Source organism: Thermobia domestica, chromosome 1 (genome assembly GCF_964235325.1).
Source record: "Thermobia domestica chromosome 1, izTheDome1.hap1.1, whole genome shotgun sequence".
NCBI classification, from domain to species: domain Eukaryota; kingdom Metazoa; phylum Arthropoda; class Insecta; order Zygentoma; family Lepismatidae; genus Thermobia; species Thermobia domestica.
The window spans coordinates 128,609,717-128,622,232 of NC_137454.1; the positions used below are offsets into that span (position 1 = coordinate 128,609,717).

The 12,516-nt window shown below is 36.6% G+C and overlaps 1 protein-coding gene across 1 annotated transcript in view; it reads right to left on the reverse strand.

The window, feature by feature from the left end:
- LOC145689154 (ionotropic receptor 93a-like) overlaps positions 1 to 12,516 on the reverse strand; it is a 65,545-nt gene that overhangs the window by 7,221 nt on the left and 45,808 nt on the right. Inside the window, exon 12 of the mRNA XM_081763288.1 lies at positions 3,731 to 3,911. Coding sequence (XP_081619414.1) covers positions 3,731 to 3,911 — 181 coding nt within the window. The remainder of the gene's footprint in view (positions 1 to 3,730; positions 3,912 to 12,516) is intronic.

Genomic DNA, 12,516 nt, shown 5'->3' on the forward strand with positions numbered 1-12,516 from the left:
AAAGAGGGGGAATGTCTCCAGAAATGGATTTTAGCTTGCAGGCGACAGGACAAAATAAACCTAAAATATGGTAAGTTTTACATAAAAGTAATAAATAAATGCAATGTTAAATGAAATTATAAAAAAGCGATTTCATTATGTAGTTTCTTTTTAGTATGAATAGTATGTAATAATAGTATATAGGGCTACAGTAGCTTGTGTTGATTCTGCATACAAAAATCCAATAGTACGATTTAAGAAGACGAACTTTGAAGCAAGATCCGGATTCGAAATCATGAGGGAGGGGAACCGACAGAGGTTATCAATTCTATCATCATTTCCTTCTACATAAGATATTGAGACAAAATTTTCCCTACAGAGGCAGGCATGTAACTCGAGAAGGGAGGCACGATGATATAGGAGGCTTACCTCCCTCGAGTTACGCAAATACAGAGCATTTAACGCGTTAAAGTAGTTCAGGTCCCATTTCATTCTGGAGGTCTGCATTCCCTGTAGCCTCGGTGCTAAAACGGGACGTTGCACTTCAAATTAATTAACGAATGGAAGGTTCGTAATAACGATTAACGGTTGCAAAGATATATAACAATGTATTAGATCAAGAGAATAAAGTATCCACCTACCATGTCAGGGCGACATTGTCGGGACATTTTTACACTCAGATTTTGAAATTTTTGTTCATTTTAACAATAACTTCGGATAATTACATATACATATTTAGGGGCTCCCTACAGAATTACAAAATTAAGAATAACTGCAGTCAATTTTAAAATATGGTAGATTCTCAACCAATCAAGGAAGCACGGTGGCTCAGTGGCAGAAGGCTCACCTCTGGTCAAGAGATACTGGTCCGCTTCTCGGTCAAGTGAGTTTGTGGTGGACAACACCGTGTCCGTGAGTTTCTCGGGGTACTCTCGCATTCTCATTCCACCAAATTCCACATAATCATTCACTTGCATTTATCTTTTGTCTTCTTTAGTCCACGGGACAGAAAAGAGAAAACTTATCAAGAAAAGAGAAAACTTATTTTGACACTAATATTCAGAGAACTGTCAGATTCACTAAACCTTTTGTTTAAATACAAATTCTATAAATAAGCGATCAGCGACTTCAAATAAGATGATTTTTTATAAATCAAAAATAAAAACAATGTTTTAAATATTAAATACGCGCGTCCCTGCTCAATAAAGTTTTTATCCTCCCCTGAGATTCTGACGAAACTTACGTAGGAGCAATCTCTTAAATAAAACCGTCCAAGCATAACGAAAATATACGTACGTGCATTTCTGTTTACGAAAACCATGAATTCTCCCTTGAGATATTCTCAAAATTTATATGGGGTCATCAGTAAAGAATTCTCTTTCAAGCAAAATAATAATAATAGTAAATCAAAACCGATCAAAGTGTTACGAAAATATACTTGAGCATACATATATAATAATGAAATGCATTAACGACACACTGCATTATAGACTATTCAGGCATATACATACTCGGGTGTATTACTTCAGATGTTTAAAAAAGAAAAGAAAGAAAGAAAGAAAAAGGAGAAAATGTAGTGAGCAATATTGGCTTGTTCAAGCTTCAAAGTTGTTTAATATGAACTGATATTGCTGTTTCTTTTGCTATTGTAAATATCTTCCTTTGAATTCACTTAGTTTAAGCATTGATTACATTACGTTTATATAATTATTGTTTGTACTAAAATTTTTACTTCGTTGAAGATCACTATAAATAGAAGAGAAGTTTGCGTGTAAGATACCAGTGAGCAAGCGCTTGAAAGTTCATCTGACTCTCGCTGGCCACGTCTGCGACCAAAATTGACGTCATGCGCCAAAGCGACAAGAATGTAGCACTGCATTGCATCCACCTTGTAGTCTTTCCACCATGGTTCAATGGTTATAGCCTTTCCCGAAGAAGTATTGCGAACATATCGAGATACTCCTGTGTCTCATCTTGGACCCAATGGTACGTGTTAAGTCATCATTTGGGTTTGATGCCAGTCCGTTATCTCGGAGAGATCCCTTCTTTCTAATAGAATTGAAACCTTTACTTAAATTTCCGGGATTGCACCTTTTTGCAATCGCCGTTCAGTCCCTCTCCATCACTGACATTCTCCCTGGTAGGATTACCCAAATTAGGGACTTCTTCTAGTTACGGTAATTACCAAAGACAATGAGCGATGTAGGCTGCCAACCTTTGAAGACATAGCCTTTTGGAACTACGTGAAGCTCCCTGGCAGGCTTTTCTAAGCAATACGGGGCTACCTCTCTTTTACGTGTTTAGGTACCACGTAGACATTGTAAGGTGCTATCTTCTGCACCCAATGGTATGTGTAGGCCATCATTTGGGAGCAACCACCACACTTTCCTGGATAGGGTCGTCAAGCAATATAAGACTTCCTCTAATTACGGTAGAAGTACATCATACATTACCGGATATAGACAACAGGATGCAAGGGAAAATCGTTTGATATGCCTATCACGTCTGAGGCAGATGAAGAAAGAGTTAGAGCTTGTTTTGAATACAGTCGTCAAAAATCTACAGTGAGAGCTAGTAGAGAACTTCAAATATCTCGAACAACTATGTGGTGCATAGTGATTATCCTTATCAACTGCAGTTGTTACAAAATTTACCACTTAATGATCACACGTCCTGCAAAGAATTTAGTAAGTCATTACAAGAATTGTGCAGTGACGATGCTTAAAAAAAAAAAAAAAAAAAAAACAATGTTTCAGTATGAGGCCACATTCCATGTGACAGAAAGAATGAATAAACCAAATGACCACATATGAGAGAGTGAAAAGATTCATAAAATCGTTGAAATTAAGCGTTATTCGCCAAAAAAAAAAGTTTGTTTCTGCAATTTCATCTTTCAAAACGTACGATTCGTAATTTTTTCCCCCAAAGAAACTATGACTGAAAAAATATTTCCACACACTACGGGGTTTATGTCATAGCTTAAACATGGCAGCGCAAACTTTATCAACTGAATAAGTTCATAATAATAACTGTTACACTGTTGAATTGGGCGCTCTGCTCACAATGATCAATAGTTTTTACGTTGGCCTCCAGGACCACCGGACTTAACTGCCTGTAACTTTTCTGTGGGGAAATCTCAAAGATTTTGTGTACCACCTAGTTCTACCGCAAAATGTACGTGAATTGTAAGAGCGCACTACTGCTGGAAAGTATGCTGTTGATAACGACATGCTGAGACAGGTCTGAGAGGAATTGAATTACCGAATTGATATATACAGGGTAACAAAGAGCGCTTATAGTTATTGATCATTTGTGAGTTGAGCACCACTAGAACTTTGATAGTTGTAGTACTTATGTATAAAATTCTAAGTAATTTGCATAATTAATAATGAAAAAAAAAATACAAGAGTTGAAATTGTTCAAATCATCTTGCAACACCCTGTACATTATTATTAATATAATACAGCATTATTCTCATTGTATATGTTTATTCAAACCACATATCATTACATCTTTTTTAATTTTTTCAGTTACTGTGAGCGCATTGTCTTTGCTGAAGTATCCGATCTTTGTTTCGTATGTGAGGATTATTCCGAACACTGTAGTTAAGACATGAGGTTCATAATTTTAACTTGAAGGTTCAAGTCTTATAAGAAAATAAATATAATGGAATGTAAGTTCTAAGAAAAGACAATAAGTTAGTAAAAATTTTGAAACTTTAATATTATAATTTAATAAGAATATATCTTACCAAGAGCAAAATGGCATCTGCTAGTGTTGACAAAATGTGATTTCATTAGAAACAGAAGATCTGTTTTCCATTCAAAAAATGCATGCTCTCCTCTGCTCACCCGTGCCACCATGTCAGCATCTTCTTTCTCGTGAAGCTCCGCAGATTCTATTATCTTCTGGAACTTTGGCTCGAGAGAAGTCTGTTAATAGTTCATCATTTATCAAATTAACATTTTAAAAATTATCTCTAACTTCTTAGAAAGATATACGAGTACAATCAGATACACAATGGGATATACTTAAATAAATTGTATTTTTCCAATAACTTCTGAATGAACTCTATAACTTGTTCATAGTTTTCTGTAATTTAAAGTAGAGACATTTAATTCAAGATGCTGAAAAATTAGCTCCTACTAGACAGTTCACTCAAAAATTATTGCATAAAAACAGTATTTAAAATGTAACTGAACAGGACTGTACATAAGATAGCAAAATGTTTATATTTATTGAATATTTATATAAAAATAATTTTCTTTCTACTCTTATAGAACGTGAAAAGTAAGTTCACCCAATCAGAACTGTTCTTAATGTACGGACATAGTGAGCAGTTTCCTAGAAGCACACGATTCTAGGAGCTTCGTACTAATCTTTTATTTATTTATTTGGATTTTAATGTCTCCTTTCAGCACCAAAGCAATATGAAACATAGTTCTATTCTATGACCTTTGGTGAGGTAGGAAAAAAATATGCTCATTGTGTTTAACAGCTATGTTCTTTGATCAAATTGTCCTAGTCTGACATACCAACAATATACAGGGTGTTAATGAACTATACCGACAAACTATAAGAGGTGATTCCTCACATCAAAATAAGTCAAAAAGTTCTTATGGACCTGTTGGGAAAGTGCATAGTTTCAGAACTAGGGCTGTCCAAAATCGCGAAGTAGCAAAATTTCAAGAGGTCCTATTTCGAATTCGAGAAATCGTTGAGTAGTGGTCCTTATCATCGTAAAGGAAGTCACGTATGCACAATCCAAAAATACATATTTCATTAATGTTCAATGGGTGTGCAAAGTATTCCCTGCAAGGTGAAATTCCCAGGCATGCCATAAACCGAATTTTGAGATATGCGCTCACTTTATGATTGGTGCAAAGTACCAAACGATAAGCCTTGACAGCAGTGAAGACGGAATCCTTTAGCGCGATGTCGGAAGTATCAGAAATCGATTCCACATTGGCATCACTGTGGCTCTATTCCATTCATCACGAGCACTAATAGGATTGTCCACGAGACGCTTCCTCGCTCTGCCTTGTAAATTTTATAGAAGTTTCGTCTCGGTTTTCGAAGAATTCTAGACACCTTGTTATTTGCAGTTTGAAATATCCAGCTTTTATTTTATTACTTGACGCGTCACTTTCAAAATAAAATAGTACCTTAGCAAATACAGAAAACTTTATTCCAGCTAAAGAACACAGTTTTTCGATAAAATAAAATTAATAAAAAACATAAAACGCATACGCTAAACATAACATAAAACATAAAACATAAAACATAAACATAAAACATAAAACGCTAAGGAGTTCGTTAGTTATCAACAGAACTGAAAGGTAATCCTACATGTCCGTGAATCTAGTCCCACCCATACCGGCACTAATTTTAAAACATACGCCAAAAATTAGTGCTTAGTTAGTGCTGACGGCCTATAATGTTAAAAAATATGTTGTTACACAAACATTAAAAAAAATGATTGTGGGTGAGGCTAGATTCACACTGGCGCCACCCATTTAATCAATTGAAATGGAACGCATAAAACAATAAATGCTAAATTTGTGCTGAACACCCAATAGTATTGCTAGTAGTGCTAAATACTAGTGCAAATATACCCCATAGAAAGAATATCAGTGCTCTTACTAGAAACCCAAAAGATATACGAAAATCTTTAATGGTGGCATCATCAAAGAAAACAAATGTTCTTCTATTTTCATGATGAAATAAACAGCACTAATTTTCCTTTTATGCTGTATGGTCAGCAGTAATTTAGCACTAATTTTTTATAGTCTACAAAATTAGTAGACCTACTGTATTATTAAAAGAGGGTGGGGCTATTTTCACGTGAACATGATTCCATCCACACTGGCACTGATTTTAAGACATATACCAAACGGTAGTGCCTAATTAGTGCTGAGAGGTATAATGTTTTAAAAATGGTACTGTTACACAAATGTCAAGAAACAACAACAACAACAACAACAACAACAACAAATGATTCCCGGTGGGGCAACGTTCACGTTATCCCCACTCATTTAACCGATTGAGATTAAACCAATAGAGATAATAGTGCTAAATTAGTACTGACGATACCGCCTAGGGAAAAAAAACAAAAGAAAAACAAAAATGTTTAATGATAGTTTGATCACAGAAATAAATTTATCCTTTATTTTCACCTAGCCCCACCCAGGATTTTTTTTCGCATAGAAGGAAAATTAGTGTTGTTTATCTCATCATAAATATGAGAGATCAACTATTTTCTTTGGTGATACCGCCCTTATAGCGTTTCGTACATCTTTGGCTTTCTGGTACGAGTATTAATTTTCTTTTTGTGCGGTATTGTCAGCATTAGTTGTTTGTAAGGGTTTCATCTAAATCGGATAAGATGTTTAAGTGGAAAGAAAATGTGAGATAGCCGTGGAAAGGTGACTGAAATCGCTCTGATACACCAAGAAAACATAAAGTTTATAGATGTATCAGCAACATCTATAAAGTAGTACCTTCAAACTTGTTTTCCTGTTCTAGCTTAACTATAATAATAATGAACTACGTTATAGCAGTGACAAGTTATTAAGGCTGATAGTGATTTCCTGAACAGTAGACTTCCGGATTCTTTTTTCAGGTTTATTAAAATCTTATTGATCGATGTAAGAAGTGACGCACTAAAGAGGAATTACATTGGAAAATGCAGAAAAAGTTTCACGCCTGTGCGACTTCTTATCTTTGGTTAGGTTCGAAAATTGTCAGTCACTCCCATGTCATTCATAAAATAAAAATTAAAAAAAAAACTGCACGGCAAGAATAACAGAAAAGTTAGAGAAAAATAAAATCACTCATTACAATTCGAACCAGGTTCAAAAGTATTGAATTCTCCCACAAAAAGAAAGATTTAATACGCATAACTATCGAAACAACAGTAGAGAATTCCTTCATTTGTATTGGTAAATAACGAACTCCTTAAGAACCTTCATTTTCTTTGCATTTTTTTTGGGTCGAAGCCAGGGGTGGACTGGCTATGTAAAAAGGGCGCGGTCACATACTCTGGGAGGGCGCCGTCCATCCGAGGCTTTCGCTTGTGTGGAATACCACCTCCTAATAAAAGGAAGAGCCGGGGGCTTCCCCTGATAGTACACAAAAAACAACAAAAGATTAAGTAGCTATTGCAGTTAATCACGATAGAATTATACAAATTCAATATTTTCATAAATAAAGATACTTTGAGTACTAAATATATTAGGCCTATATAAATCTGCACACTTTAACTGAGACTACAAAAATCACACCAGTTGTTTACATTCTTCGGCTTTGTTAACAGCCTAATTATAACTGAAGATTTGAGTTAAGTTTGGGGCTTATGCTATTTTTCATACTTTTGTCCTTTTAAAGCTATGTTCATCATAACATTAACTTACTTTTCATCTATTTTTAAAACCGTTGATAAAAAAGTATACATGAAACATTTACTACAAATTAACAAAAGTAAATTTAGAATTATATACCCACCTAGCAAACAAAGAAATTCAAAAACAAAACTGGAAAATGAAAGTAAAGTCACTGCTTTATGCTTGAAGGAGCTTTATCCAATTCGCACACTGAGAACAATGATTCCAGATGTTCATCTGTAAAGTCTTGAACGGAGTCTTGTTTTTATGTATCTGAGCTTTGAAAATGCTCGCTCACAGGACACTTGTGTTGCCGGTAATGTATGGATATACTTATAAACTTTGAATAATTCTGTGTAGAGTCTTGAGTACATATTGTACTGCAGAATCACATCGAAGGCGCACTTAAAGCAAAAATTGCACTTCACTCCATCACATTTTATAGACCTTAAATCCACAATATCGTCAGTCGGCCCCAAATATTCCTCCTCATCCTCCATGAAATCTTCAGAAAACTTGTCCTCTTCAATCAAATCTTCAATCGTACGAACCTCAACAGCTTCTTGATTCTTTTCTTGGTTCTCATAATTTTGAAAACTCTTCCCACATTGATGAAAACGAAAGAAGCTCCTCATTAAGTTTTCCCTCTTCACAATCAGGAATTGATTCAGTGATTCTTTCCAGTGACAACGAATCCAGACTTACTCTTGAACTTCTTAGGATCAAAACACTCTCCGGCTTATGCAGAGTCATTTTGATGTATGATTAACGTTATACTAAAGACCTGACTACTGCATGAAACCTATGTTAGTAGAACTCTTTAGTATGGCACTAATCGTTCGTGAGAACGACTCTGCATAAGGCCCTCTAAATCTAAGTATAAGCTTTGATTTTCAGCAAATCGTTCCTGCATGCTGTTAGAAAGAGATTGCCTCCCGTATAATGCTGTAGCACCCCATTGCGAACAATAATGATATTGATATATGTTGTAGCGCGATCAATTCTGCGTACGTTAATACCAAATGTAAGTACGATGACCATCTGGATCATACCTAAAAATCGGTTTGAATTAACATGGCGTTCTATGGGAGGAGCAAAAAAAAGTAGGTTTTATACGATATTAGTTACGTGAACATCGGAAATGTTTAACAAAAAACTAAAAATTAGAAACTATGGACAAAGAGCTTTCTGAAAATGTATCTTATTATCTGGAGAAAATCACGTGGCATGAAAATCGGTAGCGGAAAAAATGTATATGTACAGTTGTTTCTTTTTTTATATTTACATATTTTTATAGTTGCATGACTTTTTTTTGGAGTTTTTTTATTTTATTTCTTTTTTTGGATTTTCGTATTTTGTTTTTTTTATTTTCGTATTTTATGTTTTTTTTGGATTTTCGTATTTTATGTTTTTTGGATTTTCGTATTTTATGTTTTTTTTTGGATTTTCGTACTTTATTACTTTTGTGTGGATTGTCTTATTTCTTGTCGTTTTTTGGTTTGTTTTTTTATCTACACTATTTACATCCTAGGTTCATCGTCAGGTTCGTATGGTGGCACTGCACTTCCGTCGAAGTGCCTATTTAGGAAGTCTGACTCTGAAGGAGCGTGTATAGTTTCGTCAGTGTGTCTATAGTATCCGAGATACCATATTACTGCCATTACATGTGGGCAGCAACCTGCAGTTCTTGCACCGTTGTTGCAAGTACAGTAGTGTGCTTTGATGGCTTTGTGTCCATCTAAGTCCAAGTCACACAGAATGTACAGCATGTACTGCTTACTGCTCGAATGACGCGATTGCATTTTGCCTCTTACAAGCATTGGAATTGCTCGCATATGTTCGGCATAGTCAGGATGATGATTATCTTTTACTATCGAGAACTCATATTCTCCATTGAACGCGTGGTCGAAGTAGTATGACTTGGCTAGACTTTTGATGTATGTCGAGCCTAGTTCGTTCATGTCTCGTTCACTCAACTCTGGGAATTCTGGTATTTCATAAGCTGTCATCTTTTGGAACCCTGCTCTCACTTTGTTCATCGGCTGAACTAACGGAGCTAGCCAGTTGCGTTCATTGATTAAGCTGAGTAGCTTCTAAGCCGCCTGAGCTTCGTTCTTTCTGTATCTTCTCTTACCGTACGCGTTGTGCATGGCGGCTACAACTGTCGTGTCTCTAAGTAGACTTCGTATCATTCTACTCCTTAACTGTTTAGACAAGTACTTATATTTTTTAAGGTCTTGATTCGTGTTTTCGAATACCCAACGCACAGCTGTGCATTCTCTTGATTTATTTGCCTGAATGCCATCCAACTGTTTATTTCCTTGGTGAGATACGGGTATTTTAACTGAAAATCCCTTTTCTTCAAGCTCATTTGCTACATGGGAGAATCCTCGGTCTAGTACGAACACATCACCTGTTTTGTACAACATCTTGAACCAGGTTTGATTCATTATCATGCGGAGAACTGCTCCATCTGACGAGTTTCCATCCCAGAAGTCATCGTCCGATTTTCCTAGTACGGACTGTATATATCCGTTCGGAGCACATATCACCATTGGCTTTACACAGTTTCGCTTTTTATGTCCAGAGTATGACATTCTTTGATATCGAAAATTGAGGCTCTTATTCAAGTACAAGTACGTATCATCCCACACCGTTATCATCGATTCATCGTTAGTTCCGTACAATGTATTTGCGAAGATTGATTGGTTATTTTTGAGATTAGCTCGAAGAGCATCTGCATCTTCTTGTGTTTCTATTTTTACACTGATATGTTTAGGACGAAGTTCATCCACATTGACTGACGAGCATTCTGAATACATTTATATACACGAGTCTTATCCATTTTATATCTTAGTCCAAGTGATCTTTGGGATTCACCAGTGTACAGCATTGTCAGATATACTCCAAGCTCTATCTTATTGCATTTTGATTGTCTAACTAAGTCATCAAACTGAGCTTTAGTTCTACCTGTAGCTAGTGACATTTCCACATCTGACATTTTTGAGAAGGAATCGTTTGCCTTCTCATGTACTGAGCTACCGATTCTTAGTCCTGTGATGAGGTTTACCCATTCATTCACTGGCAGCTCTGAGTCCTCACTGATCTTGTGTTGAACCACTTTTCCAAGTGATTCTTGCTTCAAGTTATTATCTTTTTCGACGTGATCACGACAGAAACTTGTACCGATAGTAACGACTATGGTCTTTTCAACTATCACTTGGGTTATTGCCTCTTTTGTCACGTTTCGTAGCGGTTTTCCCTTACACCCTAGTAAGCACTTCGATTTCGTCTTTGATGTTCTAGAGAATGGTAGCTTTACAGTTTTCTCTTCTTCCTTTTCATCCGCACTAACCACATCGTCACTATTCCAATCTGTGTCCGATCCAGTGCCTGACTCCGAACTGGGTTCTATTTCCGAACCTGCACTTGAACCTGATTTGGAAGCTGATCTCGATCGGCTTCGAACATTGTTTCTTCTATACATTTTCATAGCACATGAATTACAGAACCACTGTCCATTCAAAATTCGCTTTTGTGCACGTTTTAGCTTATCGATACGTTTATTAGAATTAGCACAATGCATGTTTGATGATGATGACACGATCGTTGACCGCGAAGCTTCCTCGGTGCCTTCCGGATGTGAGGGGTTTGACGTCTGTCGATGATAGCGACTCATGGTCGCGCGCCGTCGGAACTGCCCCGAGCGGCCACGCCCATGCTCCATGATCTGCACGTGTGCCACGGCAGGAAGTTAGTCCCGTTAAATGCTCAATCGTTACTCATCGATGCGTAAAGGCCCCTCCTGTGAGCGAGTAGTTACTTGTACATTTTTTGGACCGGATACTTCGTATCCGATCCGGGTTGACCTCGGCCGGAAGGGGGGGGGGCATTTTTACGTGTCTATAACACAGCCAACTGAGCCAAGCTCACTCACCAAATATTCGTATATTCTCCATAGACCTTATACTGCCTCAGAGTATAAGTTCTATAGAAAATATACATTGGGGTGCCGCCTATGGCAAGTGAGGCAATCTCTTTGTTCTAGAACACAGTTGAAAACGGTTATTTCAAATCTGTATTTACTGTCTTCAATTACTTCACAGAAGCTGATTCCCCTGCCATTTTCTTTCTTTTTCTACATCTTACCTCAGGCAATTCTGTTTCTATAGTAACTTGTTCTAGACTAGGAACATCTGTAATGAGTCCTTCAATACTATTTGACATTTCTGTTGCAAAGTGTTCTGCTGCTTTGTAGACTTTGTCAAACTGGTCCCTAGCTTCTTTCAACTTATTTTGAGTTGAGGATATCATGCTTGGACATAGTCTGTTTTTTGTTTGCAAGTAGTCTGATAAGGTGTGGTATGCTGAAAAAGTCAATAAAAACATCATAGCCACAATGATAGTCTCAAAGGAGCACAACTTTTGAATGAGAGACATTGCATCATGTCTGACTTTGGAATTGAATTCTTGCGAGTTGCCAATCACACTTAAAACTACTACGAGTTCCACATATGCTGGATTCATTTTCTTAGTCTGACATCCTTTGAGTCGGGTGCCCAGTAATGAAAGTGTCCAAATATTTTTACAGCAGCGTTGCTTTTACTTCTCCATCGTGTTATCCCAATAGCCTCAAGACGGACGCTTAGGTTTTATTCCAAGTACACCTCAAGTCGTTTCTGGGATTCTTTAAAAAATATCTGAATTTTCTGGAGAAGCCCAAAGAAAGATATACAAACACACAAACTCTGGACGATGTCAGTTATCACCAAGTTCAATACATGTGAATGGCACCATATGTGAACGTGTTTCGAATTGATCTCTTTCAGCTTTGCTGTCACACCTTTATATAGTCCGCTAATATTTGACGCTCCATCAAAAGCATCTGCCACACATTTTTCGATAGGTATTTTTACTTCAGCCAAAGACAGTTCGAGGGTTTGAAAGAGGTTCTCTTCTGTTGTTGAAATCACATGTTTGAGGGCAATAACTTTTTTCTGAACAAATCCATTGTACACATACCGAAGCACTATGAAGCACTGGTCATATGAGGAGACATCTAGGGTCGTTTCCCTCATGACAGAAAAAACTCCAACTTGGTTAACTTCTTTGGCAATTACTGTTTTGATTTCAAGTGTATATTCTATATACATTA